The sequence below is a fragment of the Sturnira hondurensis genome, unplaced genomic scaffold, assembly GCF_014824575.4.
Source record: "Sturnira hondurensis isolate 20B ecotype Veracruz unplaced genomic scaffold, ASM1482457v3 Scaffold0009719, whole genome shotgun sequence".
Taxonomy (NCBI): Eukaryota; Metazoa; Chordata; class Mammalia; order Chiroptera; family Phyllostomidae; genus Sturnira; species Sturnira hondurensis.
The window spans coordinates 18,221,744-18,237,130 of NW_028082350.1; the positions used below are offsets into that span (position 1 = coordinate 18,221,744).

General features: G+C 55.4%; 1 protein-coding gene across 1 annotated transcript in view; it reads right to left on the reverse strand.

Annotated features, from left to right (window-relative positions):
• LOC118994875 (uncharacterized) overlaps positions 1-8,609 on the reverse strand; it is a 34,088-nt gene extending 25,479 nt beyond the window's left edge. Inside the window, 1 exon segment of the mRNA XM_037057696.1 lies at positions 5,548-8,609. Coding sequence (XP_036913591.1) covers positions 5,548-7,815 — 2,268 coding nt within the window. The 5' untranslated portion in view covers positions 7,816-8,609.
• Positions 8,610-15,387: the final 6,778 nt, after the last annotated feature.

The following is a 15,387-nucleotide window of genomic DNA, read 5'->3' on the forward strand; positions in this document are numbered from 1 at the left end:
CTGCCTCCCTTCCCCTCTCTCTAAAAATAAATACATACATCTTTAAAGAAATAAAAATAAGAAGTTATTGCATTAACTAAAGATTGTGGTATGCTCCCCTCTCTTTCCTTTTGTATCCCTCACACGATGAAGTGAACAGTGCCAAGAAAATTTGTGTGGGGATTTCTGGGAACAAAAACAGACAAGGGCGGAGATGCAGCGCGACCCTCCGTCCCCGCTCCTCCGCTTGGCTGCACCTCAGACTGGATGCGTGTGTCGGTCCGCTGCCTGAGGACTCCGAGAGTGCACGGCGGCAAGCAGGTGGGGGAGGAAGCCGGACGTTTACGTGCCACCGACCCTGTGGTGCCCTCTGACCCAAACTCAGCAGCAGCTTGGAACAGGATGGGCAAAAGGAAGCCCTCTCCGGCCTGAGGAGAGGGAAGGGGGGCCCTTGAGGTTTTGAGCAAATGGGAGGAAAACCTCCATGGGGCTGTACCCGCCCACCCCAGGCTCCCGGGCACACTGCGGAAGTGTGGCAGGGCAGGTCTGAAACCCGGGGGCGGGTCTGTCGGGACCAGAAGAACTGTGGGCCCACGGGCACAGGGACACTACTGCCTTTCCTCGCCCTGTCCGCCTGCCCCTTGGCTCCAGAGGCTCACGCAGCGGCGGCAGGTGCGTGAGCAGGAGAGCGGAGGCCCAGCTCCACAGCAGGAGGGCCTGGAAGAGGGGGGCTGCTGGAAGGCTGAGCGTGTGGAGGGATGCGGAGAGAGGGGTAAGGAAAAGGACCTGGGCTTGTCCCAAAACTGTGCCTGGGCGGATCTGACCCAAAAGGAGTCCTTCAGCCCTGGCTGGTGTGGCTCAGTGGATTGAGCACGGGCCTGCGAAGCAAAGGATCGCAGTTCGATTCCCAGTCGGGGCACAGGCCTGGGTTGCAGGCCAGTTCCCAGCTCGGGACGCACCAGAGGCAACCATGCATTGATGTTTGTCTCCTTCTCTCCTTCCCTTCCTCTCTAAAGATAAATAAATAAAATATTTTTTTTAAAAAAAGAAGTAGTCCTTCAGGACGGAACAACAGGGTAGAGTGTCTTACGGTCCCAGGTTGGCCCCTGGTGACCCTCCTCATCCAAACAGCACTGAGAACTAAGCTGACCGGGGAATCACGGTTCCTGAGGCCTCAGCTGGTCGGCCGCCAGGGAACTTGATAATCAATGTTCTCCACAGGAATGAAACAAGGCCCAGGGTCTCATAATAGAACATTTGAAATGTCCGGATACAATCCCAAATTCCTCGATATACCGAGAACTATGAAAATCAATGGCCTGCAAGGGCAAAAACAATCGCCAGAGCCCCGTTGTTGGAATTCTAAAAGATTTAGGAGCAGCTCACGTCACTGTGCGTTAAGAAACAAGGCGAACACTCTTGAAAACACCGTATTTTGCTGTGTCTGATGCGCACCCACATTTCTGTGCGTATTGGACACGGGACTGTTACTCCCCCTGGTCTGTGATCATTACGTTCACGTACAACGCGCATCCTTATTTTTCTTTCCGAAACATGGACAAACAGTGTGCTTTATACACGGCAAAACGTGGTAATGAAAAATAACAGGGGAATAAATTTGACAAAGAATGAGATGGCAATATTAGAGCTGAAAAACAACTAAAATGAAAAATTTACCTGGCTGGACCTTGAGGACTTGTGCTAGGTGAAGTAAGTCAGAGAAAGAGAAACATCACAGAATGTCATTTATATTTGGAATCTAAACCCGAAGAAAGAGCCCAGCTGGATGTAGAGAAGATCTCGGGGGCTGCAGGAGGCGGGCCATGGGGGTGGGCGACGTGGGTGAGAGAGGTCCAGCTACAGAAAACACGTCCCGGGGTGCCGTGTCCGGCCGGTGTCTGCCGTGCATGGGAGCGCAAGCGCAGGCCCACAGCCGTTCCCAGGGAAGCAGATGTGTGGCGGTGACTGTTACCGCAGCTTTGTTAACTCGGAGAAACACACCCCGGGTTCCGCAGACTCACAGTTGTAACCCCCACCCCCACCGACAGGTGGGTAACGGCAGTTTACAGTTGTTCATATAGAAAATAACAGAGTAACTAATCCACGCTAATACAAGCGTCGACTCGGTTTCCCGCACTCACACCTGTAAGCCTAGTTCTGCCCACCTTCGCCGTGTGCTGTGCATTTGGAAGTCACTAAGAGAATAGATTTTAAATTGCTTCTCGGCCTTTTGGCTAAGATCAAGTGAGACTAGACGTTAGAAGTTCTCATCGGCCCTGGCTGCTGTGGCTCAGTGGATTGAGTGCCAGCCTGCAAACCAAAGGGTCATGAGTTCAACTCCCAGTCAGGGCACGTGCCTGGGTTTCAGGCCAGGTCTCCAGTAGAGGGCGTGCGAGAGTCAATGAATCCATGTAGCTCTCGCACATTGATGTTTCTCTCCCTCCTCTTTCTCCCTTCCCTCTCCTTTATAAAAATGAATAAGAAAATATTTTTAATTAAAAAAGTTCTCGCCCTGGCTGGTGTAGCTCAGTGGATTGAGCGCGGGCCTGTGAACCACACGATTGCAGTTCGATCCCCAGTCAGGGCACATGCCTGGGTTGCAGGCCAGTTCCCCGCAGGGGACTCAGGAGAGGCAACCATACACTGATATTTCTCTCCCTCTCTCCTTCCCTTCCCCTCTAAAGGTAAAGAAATAAAATCTTTAAAAAAAAGTTCTCATTGTTCTCATCACGAGAAAAAAACGTTCTGTTAAATATGTGTGGTGGTGGGGTTGACTAAACATACTGTGGCAATCATTTCGTGACGTGCACAAACACCGAATCGCTGTGCTGTGCCCTGGAACTGGTATAATGTGTGTCCCTGTTACCTCTGTAAAAGATAAGAAAGTAAGAGCGTATTCACTGGCACAGCTTACTTACACAGTGGGGTGGGAGAGGAAAGAGTCAATAACCTCCTAAACAGGTCAATAGACATGCTCCAACCCGAATACCGGGGGAATGCCGATGGGAAACAGTCAACCTTCCGGAGACTGTGGGGCGGCAGCACAGGTTCGGGCTCTGCCCACGGGCTCCTGGAAGGAGAGGAGCAGGTGCAGGGCCGGGCAGCAGCAACGAGTTATTTCTGAAGCTGTCCCAAATGTGGCGAAAAACACTAACCTGCATTACAGATACAAGAAGCTCAGCAAACGTTGAACCTAAAGACCTGAGGAAACAAATACCTAGCACATCTTCCTGAAACTACTGGAAACTAGAGGCAATGGAAAGATCCTGAAAGCAGCCAGAAATCGACAACAGACTGTTTCTAAGGAAAAATTGTTCAGATGACTACAGATTTTTCATGGAGGCCAGAAAAAAGTGGGACACTATTTTTTAAATGCCGAACCAGCTGTCCACCCAGAATTCTATACCCAGCCAAAAAGAAAAGAAATTGAGGAAAGGAGGTGAAATACACTCTCACAAGGAGAAAAACGAGAGAATTCACAGCCAGCAGATGGAAGTAAGAGCAACACAAAAGGTGTGGGAAAGTAGAACATTCTTCTTCTGCTTCGAGTTCTTTGAAATATGTTTGACAGTTAGAAGCACAGATCAGCATGCTGTCTGATGAAGTGTGTGTACATGTGTGTACACACACTCTGATGTGTGTGCATGGGATAGGACCGCTGTAGCCTACAGGGGGAATGTGGCAAAGTTTCTAAATTCCATCTGAGGTCACAAAAGTCATTCTAAGCCGGCTGTGTAAAGTTAAGGGTGCCTTATAATTCCTGGAATGACTATTTTAAAAAACCAAAGACGTACACTTTACACTCAGTAGAAAAGTTAAAATGAAAAACTAAAAAAAAAATGTCCAAATAGTTTAAAAGAAAACATTAAAAGGCAACTGGGCAATGAAATCAGAGGAACAAACAGAGAACACGATAGATCTAAATCCAGACACGTCAATAATGACACTGGATTTAAAAACTCAGAACACAGCCCTGGCTGGTGTAGCTCAGTGGATTGAGCATGGGCCTGCGAACCACACGATCGCGGTTTGATTCCCAGTCAGGCCACATGCCTGGGTTGCAGGCCAGTTCCCAGCGAGGGGCTCACAGGAGGCAACCATACATTGATGTTTCTCTCCTTCTCTCCTTCTCTCCTTCCCTTCCCCTCTAAAGATAAATAAATAAAATAAAATATTAAAAAATAAAAACTCAGAACACATCGCTTAAAGATTTTCAAAGTGGGTTAATGAGGAAAGAAACCTCACCTCACAATATGCTGTGTTGCAAGAAACCCACTTTCAACTTTCATGAAAGTAGGTAGAAAGTAGAAGGATGGGAAAAACACACACCACTCTAATTCTAATTCTAATTACAAAAAGACCTCGAATGGTTATATTGATATCAGATGAAACAGACTTCGAGGAAGGAAAATCAGCAAGACACCAAAGGATATTAAACAATGAGCCGGTGAATTCACCAGGAAGCAATAACAATCCTAAGTGTGTATGCACCTCCCCACAGACCTTCAGAATATACTATAGGGAGCAAAAGCGGATACAATTTAATGGAGAAATGGAAAGTCCGCAACTAAGGTTGGATACTTCAACACTTCTACGGCAGTAACCAATGGAACAAAGGAACAGAAATGAAGCGAGGAAACGAGGACCTGAACGATCCCCTCTACCCAGTGGGGTTAGCAGACCTTTGTAGAACTGTCCACCCAATGGCGGGACACATGTCGTTTTCAGGGGCACATGGGCTGCTCACCAGGGGAGAGCATAAATTAAACTAGAAATCAGTAATAGAATGGTATTCAGGAAGTCCCCACCTACTTAGAAACTAAGCAACATACAACAGAGTGATCCAGGCAGCTGCCCTGGCTGGTGTGGCTCAGTGGATTCAGCACCCGCCTGCCACCCAAAGGGTCGCCAGTTCAATGCCCAGTCAGGGCACAGTCCTGGGTTGCAGGGCAGTTCCCAGTAGAGGGCGCGCGAGAGGCAGCCACACACGGATGTTTTCCTCTCTCCCTCCCTTCCCCTCTCCCTAAAAGTAAGTAAATAGAATCTTTAAGGAAGAAGAAAAACGACAGGATGCAAAGTCATAGAAAATGAAAGCCTCTATAGACGGCATGACCGGAACCATGTGAAGTAGTATATAAACTTGTTTACAGAAAATGCAATGCTGTATCAAAACGACTGTTTTAAGGTGCTGGGATAAAACAGCGCCTGCTCCTTAAAAGCGCCGCGAGGGGGAGACCTGGGCCCGCGGCCTGAGTTGGCGTACGCGGGCGGCCACAGCCTGCCTTCTCAGGAGCCGCCACCAGAGGGAGCCTTGGTACCCCCAAGGTGAGTCTCCTGTGCTTGGCGGCCCAGCCAGGCCCCAGCAAAACACGTAGATGTTAGAATTACAGTGCGTGGGCAGCTCCCTTTGCTGGTTTGCAAATCCCAGGAGTCTGGTCGCACCCCGTGTTGATGAGGGGGGCTCGGGGCGTGCAGCTGGGCCATCTCCTCCTACCTCTCCTAGCAACACGGCCCTGTGGCCCCCTCCAGAGGTCAGCAGAGGGGTTGCTGGGGGCCCTGTTAACTCACCTCGCTCCGCGGAAGGTCCCTGAGCCAGCACACTGTGCTCAGAGAACCATGACGCCGGCCTCTCTCCCAGCGCTCCTCCTCCTGGTCCTCCTGGTCCAGCATCTGCTGAGAGCAGAGGTGGCTCCTGCCGGCCCGGGGGGTCCTGGGCCTGTCGGGGGCCTCTGGGCTGCCATCCGTCGCGCTGCAGCGTCCGAGAAAAGCCGTGGAGTGGGCACTGCCCCTGCCAGGGCGGCGGAAGTCTGCCCGCTGGGGCTTGGGGCCCAGGGGTTTGCTGGGCGCGCCCAGGTTTCCAAAGGCCAGGCAGCAGACCGAGGCAGAGGGGACAGTGAGGATGACCCGGGGCTGCTGGGCACCAGGACTGGTGGGCGACACCAGCCAGGACTTTTCAGCAAAGACGCCGGCGTGTAGGTACCGACCCCCGTTTGGGGGGCTTGCACAGGGTGTGGTGCGTTCACTTTTCCTCCTGCTCTCTGCGCAGAGCAAACTGCTGGGGGAAGGTGGGGGTGCCCCGTGGCCCCCAACGGCATGGCTCCCTTTGTCCTCTGGCCGCTCCTCACAGCGGCCCTGAGTCCCTGGGGCAGGCGGGAGGGGCGTCAGGATTTCGGGGCCTGGACCCGGACTCACTAAGGAGGGCCGGTGGGGGCCTCCTGCAGCCTCGCTTTTAAGAAGGGCCCGCCAGGAACTCTGCAGCCGCCCGCTCCGTCCCCTCGGGCCCTGGGGGGAACCTGGGACACTTCCATCCGCGTTCTGTTTGTCTGCAACTTTGGACTCAAAGAAACTTGCAAAGGTCTTGTGGGCTACGGCCAGCCTTGCCCAGACGCCTTTCTCTGGGGTTCTGGGCGACTCGGCGTCGCGGCTCCCTGAGGTCAACCCTCTGCTTCCTGGGCCCTTGGGTGTCCCCGCATCCCCTCCTCCGACCAGCCCCGCAGTCCCCTCGCCCGGACCGTGTGGGACGATCTCAGAGTCCCCGAGCGCGTGCACGTGGTGCAGAGGCGTCGGCTCCCGGCCCCACGCCCCCGGCCCGCCGGCCACCACGGTCTGCCTGTCTGCGCGGCGCTCCGGGTCGCCCTCCGCGCCCCGGGCGCTTGCACCCGGCTGCAGCGGCTGCGACTCCTGCGAGGCCTGGAGGAGCGGGCAGGTCCGTGGGGACGAGGGCAGAGCATCGCCGCCCCCTGGGTCCCCGCTGCGCAGCGGGTCCGCCCACGCCCCCCCTCGAGTGTCCTCTGGCGGGGGGCTGGGCACCCGCGCAGCAGCCCCCACGTCTGCCCCGGTGCCGGTGCCGGAGCTCCAGCCCTTTTCCGGCGGTTTGTCCTCCGCAGGCCCCTCGGGGCTCAGCACGCCCCCGGCGGGGCCCTGGGGGCAGGTCTCTTCCCCGCCTCGCACAGCGCGGGCCACCTGCGCAGGAGTCCCGTCGTCACCTCCCGGGCTGCGGCCTGCGGGCCGCTGGGGCTCGGGGCCGCGTGCGCGCCGTGTCCCAGCCCCGGGAGGCTCCCAGGGCGCCGCTCTGGCACCCGGGCGCGGGCGCGGCCTTTCCCCCAGGAACTCGCAGGACCGAGTTTCTGGAAGCCGACCTGCCCCCCTGCGGGTGGCCTGAAGCCCTTTGTGCTCCACGGCGATGATGATGAGCCCGCACCGGCCCCGGGAAGGCGTGTCCACCCCGGGCTCCAGCGTCGGGGCCCGGGCCAAGGGCAGGGCAGCCCCCTCTGGCCCCTGGTCACAACCGGGGCACCTGCAGCTGCTGGGAGACGCGGCTGGTGAGGTTATTTCTGAAAAGCCCTGCAAGGCGCTGGCCCTGCATTTGGGGTCCAGACCACCGGCGTCTTCTACCTCCTGGGACGTGTGCATGTCCCTGGATTTCGGGGTGGCCTTCGGAGCATCTTCCTGACCGCTCCCCCTGGAGCACCTGGTCCCTTCGTTCCTGCACACCTGTGGCCGGCTGTCACCAGGATGACGTGGGGACCTGGGCCCCGCAGGTGGCTTGCTCCTCTCGGTGAGAACACACTTGGATGTGTCATCACCGGCTCGGTTTCCTGCCTCAGCGGCCACATCCTCAAGGTGCTGCTGTTTCCCGGCAGCACCTGGGGCAGAGCCAGTGCCTGGGGCGTCCCCCAGCCTGCCTTCCAGGCTGTGTTCGGACTTGCACTTGGCAGGTGGTGGCACTTTCTGTGAACTGAGGCTCCCGGAGAGTGCAGCGGGGAGTGGAGGGACTGGGCAGGGCTGGGAATCCTGTCCCAGCTGGTTGTCCAGCCAGGGACCCTCGGAGAACATTTTCTGAGAGCACCCCCTACAGCTCCGAACGCTGGGCCTGCACCGATCCTGCCAACAGGAAGCCCTCCTTTGGGACGCAGGAAGCACTGGGGACACCTGGGCGGGAGCAGGGGGCAGGGTGGTTCGGGGCCTCGTATCTCCTTCTGCTTCCGTTCTTTCCTTCAAGTGGGGCCCAGACGCCACAAAGTTCTGCCCTGGTGGGTCCTCCAAGCACCGTAAGGGACACTCCGTGATGGACTGCACCCTGGACAGCGCCCCTGTGGGCCGAGACCAGTGCCCCGGAGATGGCCCACTCTCACTGCCAATGTTTTCTGGGGCACTACTGCAGAGCCCGGTGTGCAGGAGGCAAGATGTCCCTGAAGGAAGCCGGCAGGGCCGGGGGCCAGATGCAGCTGCGTTCACCGCAGGGCCCTGGATGCTTCTCTTCCTCCTCCTGGCTCCCAGCGGGCCTGCGCTGCCCCGGGCCTGGGCCCCCGCCGTCGGTGTGCAGCCGGCTGTGGCCCCGCTCACTGCACCGGGGAAGGGGGTGCCAGACGCCCGGGAGGCTCAGACAGCCCTCAGACCTGGATTTCTGAAGAGAAATAACAGAGGCTTTCCCGCAGGCCCAGGCAGTTGCCTGCTCGACTGGCCGGAGACGGCAGCCGCCCTGCGAGAGGCGCGGAGCCGCGGCCATCCAAGGCCACTCTGGGCTGTGCGGTCCCAGACCTGCCCTGCGGCCGCCTCCCCGTCCACAGTCGGGGCAAAGGCTCAGAAACCACTTTTGTAAGACTCGTCCCAGAAGTCGAGGAATGGATCTCGTTCTTCCTCTGGGCCAGGCCCAGGGATGCCCGTCCAATGCTGCTCCTGAGGAGGTGTGGTGGCCGGGCCATCAGGGCGTCCCCCACATGCCACTCTGTCCCCGGGGGGGCTACTCGGAGAGGGGCAGTTTCCCTGGTGGGGCTCACCAGGTGGGGATTCTGTTGGAAGCACCTTCAAAGTGGCCAGGCTTTGTGTCCGATCGTCTTTCGCGCGGGTGGCACAGTGTCTCCAAGTCATCGCCGTCTCTTTCCTGGCTGCATCCCTGTCCCTCGGGCTAGAACCCAGGAGCTGCTGGTGTCCGGGCTCACCTTTCCTGGCAGGTGAGCACCTGGCTGTAGAGTCTGGAAGGGCAAGGAGAGAGGAGTCAGAGGGAGCCCGAGGCCATCTGCTCCCGTGTCTCCTGGGAGGCGACGGTTCCGAAACACCTCATCGGCTCCCCACGTGTCCCTAGGGAAAGACAGGGACTTGTCAATCGGAAGAGCTTTGTGTTATTAACAAAGAAGAGTGACAAAGCCCCACCCAACAGTAGGGGAAGTGGGGCGCAGCCCGATTGAGGCGTCAGACTGGGCCGTTTGAGGGTAAATGTGCCCTGTGAGTCACGGCCAAAACCCCGTGGTGTTTTCAGTGAGAAAGATCACATTCGTGTTTGCGTCAGGCTCTGTTTGTGGTTGTGTAACCAAGGGGACCTCAAGGCTCTTGCACTGAGAAGTGTTTTCTGAATTAGGTTTGCCGGAGGAAAAAAAAACACAAGATGAGAATTCTTGAACTTGCAAACACATGTGGAGATGTTATCGATGCCCAAGACAGCGTTGAGAACAGGAAGAAAAACAGAACTGTGCAAGACCGGCAGATTTTCCTTCTCTCGTCTCTTCGCCAACCTGGTATATGTGAGTTTTTGTGCACCCATGACGGGGACCATCGGGTGAGGGGAGGAAGAGGAGGGCACTGCAGATTGACGGGTAGTGGTTGCAGGGGGGACACATTTGTCAAGCGCATAGATCTGGACACTTTACATGGAGGCAGCTTCTGCCCTGGTGTGTGAGTGAGCTCAAAGAAGCATCTCTCCCCCCTTCCGATGTAAAAGTCAAATCAGCCTCAAATTCAAAACTTTTGAGGAACCCGTCGGAGAGCTGAGGTTGCAGAACAAACTACTGGCCCTGAAGATGCAGACAGAAAGGTGTGTGCGGGGAGAGCATAACCCTGAACACCAAAGGCCAATGTCAAGTGCCCTGATGTCGGCGTAGCTGGAACCCTGAAGAAGAGAGAGAGAGACCACGTCAGAAGAGATTTTGAGGCAACAAATGCAAGAATGTCCCCAAACGGGCGAGAGACAGTCACCTACAGAGAGACACGAAGTTCAAACAGGGAATTAATTTTCAGCTGACCCTTCGCGTAATGAGTGACCATGTTCTTCAGGCAGCGGTGACTGGAATTTGGCTCTACACGGGGGACGAAGGGCGCAAACAGAGAATGGAAGGGAAGCTCTTCAGCTGATGAAGGGAAACTGCAGAACGGACAGACAGACAGACAGGCCAGAGCTAACAAGGCGGAAAACCAAACACTTTCCCTTACGGCCTCAGCCAGGCCCAAATGCTGTCTCTCCCACTCTTACTCAGCACTGAATGTTGACATCTTAGGGTAACAAGACAATTTAAAAAATAAAAGGAATACAGATTAAAAGAAAAGAAGCTAAATAGTTTGTATGATTCTCTATATGAAAATTTTTTTTAAAACTTTAAAAAACACCCTACAATTAATAGGTGAGTTTAGTAAAGGTTGCAGGGCACACAGTCAAGAAACAAACAAAAAAAATGCATTTCTATATACTAGGGGTAAACAATTAGAATTTGAAGTTTGAAAATAGCAAAAAAAATTTGTATGTATAAATCTCATGAAATATATTAGGTGTGTATTCAGGTATTTCATCTGCATGTATTTTTGATCAGCACTGCTAAAAACTCAAATAAGACCTAAATAAATGAAAAGAAGACAGTGTTTATGAACTTCCACACTTAATATTGCTTAATGTAATTACTCAGTAGTAATACTGTTACTTAATGTTACAAAGAATCCAGTTCTTCCACTTATTTCTTCATCCAAATTATTTATTTATAAATAATTTCCTGAATTTTATTTATCCAACATGAATAACCATAGTGTTTTTTACCACACAAAAATAGAGGCGTTATCCCTAAGCACCTACTGATCTGAATAAGTTACTGAATAAATGAAAGATAGGGAGAGGAGAAAGCCTTCCTCACGGAATGGTTTCAGTTAGTGAGGGCGGGAGGGACAGCAGACACAGGGAACGACCGTCCCCTGTCGTTTCGACCCACCGTGAAAGTGCCTTCCGGGACCATCTGCCCATGGTCGCCAGAGTCGTGTGTCCAGTGGGGTCGAAAGGCTCCCACTCCAAGTGACCTCCCGTGAGAGTCTCACCTAAGGAAAGACCCTGCAATGTGACCCGTCTGTCGGCCTGTTTGCCAAGTTGCAAAAGGGGAAACTGTGTCCAACACTAGCACACTGACCGAGCGGACGAAGCCACATGTCCTTGGTGGGCAGTCGGACATCCATCAACAGTGGATGAAACACATAAAAATGTGGCATAGAGAAGTTCATGTATTCTATAATTACAAACATTTAAAAAATATGAAGAAACTGAAATTAATATACCAAAGATACAATGTTTCTGATGTAGTCAAAATTATTTCTGTTTTTCTACTTGCCACATAAGGTGGTCAAATTACTTTATAATAGAAAAATGTTTGGAAATAACTTACTTCTTTTTTTTGAGATTTTATTTATTAATCTTTAGAGGGTAAGGGAAGGAGAGAGGGGGAGAAATATCAATGTATGGTTGCTTCTCATATGCCCCCCACTAGGACCTGGCCTGCAACCCAGGCATGTGTCCTGACTGGGAATCGAACCGCGATCCCTTAGTTTGCAGGCCTGTGCTCAATCCACTGAGCTACACCAGCCAGGGTAACTTACTTCCTTAGATAACTATGAATCGTAGGTGGTTTTGTTAAGAGTTCCAACAGACTTCAACTCCAGGAAAGGGGCCACATTAGTGACTCCCCTGCATTTCCCCATAGCGCTTACATTTCGAGTCCTGGACGATCTCGATCAGTATTTGCTAGATTTTCAGTCAAGCCACAGGTTTTCAATACCCACACCTGCAGCTGTTGCATCAAGATAAATGCAGTGTCTGTTTCTCTCCCAGCGACAGCTCTTAGTTTTTTAGTGGGAAGCCCAGGCCCCCCAGCCCTATCGCCCTGCCAGGGCCGTGGCCCAAGGCCTCCAGGTCACCAGGTTTAAGGAAGGTCCTGAGTCTCACAGAGCGACACAGAGAATGTGCAGGATAAAACAGCACTCGTCGCGGAGAGGCAGGGAATCTGCTGCTTGCACAGGACAGGTGCCCCCTCAACAGACAGTCCAGGAGATGCCAGCCCAGCGTGACCCGCGGAGCTGCTGGGGCCGTGAGCCGCCGCAGCCCTGGAAACGGGCTGGCGGGCTTTAAGAACAGGACACCAGTGGTGCCACGTGACCCAGCAGTCGTGCTCCTGGGTTTTCCTCAGAAGAAAGTAGAGCGCACGTCCACACCAAGGTCTGCAAGCAAGTGTCCCTAACAGAAGTGCTGGGCAGCGTGAGCTCGCCCCGATCCCGACGTGCTGCGCCTGGGTCGTGGCTGGCCCACCACTGCCCCAGGGGGATGGTCCCCGGCCAAGGCAGAGGGGACTTGTCACACCGGGAGGGACCCAGCCGAACCTCGACCCTGGGGGCCTTCTGCTAAGCAGAAGCAGCCAAACACCAAAGGCCACGACGGTCTCTATCACTTCCTTTATGTGAACTGCCCCCCTTTTTAAATCCTCACTCAAGGGTATGTTTATTGATTTGAGAGAGAGAGAAACATCATCCATCAGCTCGATCCCGGCCTGGGAGACGCTCCAACCACTGAACTCCTGGGGGGCCGGTCGCGGAAACGGGGAAAGAAGGGAAAGCCCCGGAAGCGGAGGCGCGGGTGCTGGAGGCGGGGGGAGGGGGCTTGTCCTGGAACAGAAGGGCTCTGTGTAATAACGGGGACAGTTGCACAACTGTGCGTTCACTTTTCTTAAAACTCACGGAACTGCACACGTAGAAGCCGTGAGCCCTGCTATACGTGCCTCACACCAGAACAAAGCTAATCCTGGAAATTCACGCTGGGATCTCTAGGATAACCAGGAAAAGAATCGGGGAGAAAGCTAACGGAGGGGACAGAGCCCCTTGAACAGCCAACAGCTCAGAACAGGGAGGCCACCTGGGGGGCCCCAGACTGCGGGGTCTGGGGAGAAGCAGCAAACCGGGCTGGATAGTATTGTTTAAGGTTCTTCTTACCGGTCGTCCCTTCATTAAAATAGTGCTTTTTTGAGAAATGAGAAAGCAGATGCTTTGAATGCGAACAACGGGAAGGAGGCAGGAGAATGTAAGTCACGGTGCCACCCCCTCTCTGTCCCCCTCCTTGCTCTCCTCTCGCTGCAGAGGGGGCTGTGGCCACCAGTCGGCCTTGCCCTCACCCACGCCGACCTCCTGCGACCCCTTCGGGGACCTCACGGTTCTTCAGTGAGAGGAGACCAAAAGCCACTCCTGGGCCCAGGCTGAGCTGCAGAGGCTCAGAATTCCCACACGAGGCCTTTGTCTTTATAAAATCTCCGCCCTTGGTGGGGGGTGCCCATCCCCCCAGACCTCGCGGTCCGGGAGCCAGAGCAACATGTCGGGGTGGGCAGAGGTGAAGTACGAGAGCAGGACAGCAGGCAAACGTCATTCCTGCAATTTCCACTTTGCTGTTTAAGCTCCGTGAACAGCCTTTCCAGAAAACAGTCTTGCCCGCGGCAAGCTGGCCTGCCGGTCCACAGCCTGTGGCACGCCGTCCTGGGTCCAAATACTGAAGCGATGCCCACAGACCAGACATTTCTCGGCATGTCTGTCCATGCCCGGCCTTGACCCCTGTGGGCTGTGGTGGGCACAGGCGCCGGCAGGGCAAGCTGCACGTGGAGAACAGTAACAGGTCCATCTGGAGCTCATCAAAAAGCCCCTACTGGGCCCTGGCCTGTGGCTCAGGTGGTCAGAGCATTGTCCCCTAGACTGAAAGGTCACAGGTTCGATTCCCAGTCAGGGCGTGTACCCAGGTTTCAGGTTTGGTCCTTGGTCAGGGTGCATATGGGAGGCAACTGATCCCTGTTTCTCTCTCTCTCTCCCTCCCCCACCCCACCGCACCCCTTCCTCTCTCTCTAAATGCAATGAAAACATGTCCTTGGGTGAGGATTAAAGAGCAAGCCCCTTCCCAGACAGAAGACCACTCTCCCCTCTCAAAAACACCGCAGCCCTTCCTACCTGCTCGGTCTGCCGCCCGGAACACAGGCACACCGAGGTGTGGCTTCCTCCAGAAGAGCGTCTTCCCCGGGGAGTGCAGGGCATGCCTGGACCGGGTCGGGAGGGAGGGCCCACGGAGTGTGGAAAGAGGCTCCAGGTATTTGCAACGAGGACTCGTGCTCTCTGAGGCCCGTTCTGTTCGGGCTGATTCACCGGGTGGGGCCCAACCAGCAGCACAGCCCTCCCTCCCTCAGCCCCACCCTCGCCCGGCTCCCGGGCCAAGTCTCCCCAGCCTGCTCAGGGTACCCTGGCCTACGGGGCGACCAAGCAGCTCGGCACAGCGCGACATGCTCATTCCAGAGGCTGTACTCGGTCCTACTCGGTCCCCCGCCCTGTGCCAGCGAGGTGGGCACCACGGGCACGGTTTGCAGGGACGGAGACTGGATGTCCTCAAAATAACAGCCTGGAGGAGACTGTAGTTGGTAACCGTCACTCTGTGTTCAGAGTCCGGGTGTGGGGAAGCCTGGAAAAGGGACTGGCCCAGACTCAGGGAGCTGACTCGACCACGGAGGAAGAGCTGGGAGGAAAAGACCTCTCTCTTCAGTGATCTGGTGGCCTCTGCACCGCATCCTAACGATGTGACCCCTGCCCCAGGGTCCCCGTTCCTGCCCACATGGGCAAAGGCGCCTCGAAACGCCCTCTGGGTGACAGTGTGGCTGTCTCTGTCCCAGCATCCGTGACCCCGACACAGACTCAATGGCCCCGCACTGGGCCCGGGGCTCTGCTCTCCCTCCCCTGGGGCACCAGGGCCACCTGGGGAGCCGCGCTCCAGGCCAGGCCTGGCCCCCTTCTCTCAAAATGCTTTTCTGGGACAGGGTGGCAGCCTGTAAGAGCCGCCGGCACAACCTCGTGAGCTGCTTCGTAGCCCCCCCGCCCCCCCCGCCCAAGTTTGTCCCCGAAACCCGCAGCCGGGCAGGAGCCCGCCACTGGGCCACCGTCTGGAGGCCGAGGCCGATGTTGCCGCCACCTTTCCGTGTCTCTCCGAGCAGCTCTCTTAAATCCTCCCCGAGGACCTGTTTGCTTTGTCTTGTTCCCGTCTTTCAGCACTCAGGGTGCTGTTAACTGTCCGGTGTCAGTAAATTATCACTTGGAGAAAGCTTCCTTCTGCTTCTCCTGCACCGAGGATGTCTCGTCGGGACAGGGGGCTGGACCTCGTCAAACGCTTTGTCCGTGTCACCCGAGACGTCCGGGCGCTCCTCTCCCTTCCTCCTGGTAAAGGTCACACCCACTGCTCGACCGCTGAAGCTGAGTGTGAAATCGTCGTGAAGGACCCTTGGCTCGCAGGCCGGCCCCCAACCCGCCGAGCCGCGCCGGCCAGGGCCGCACCTGGGGTCCTCCCCGGATGGTTCCGGCACCCGCGCGTCT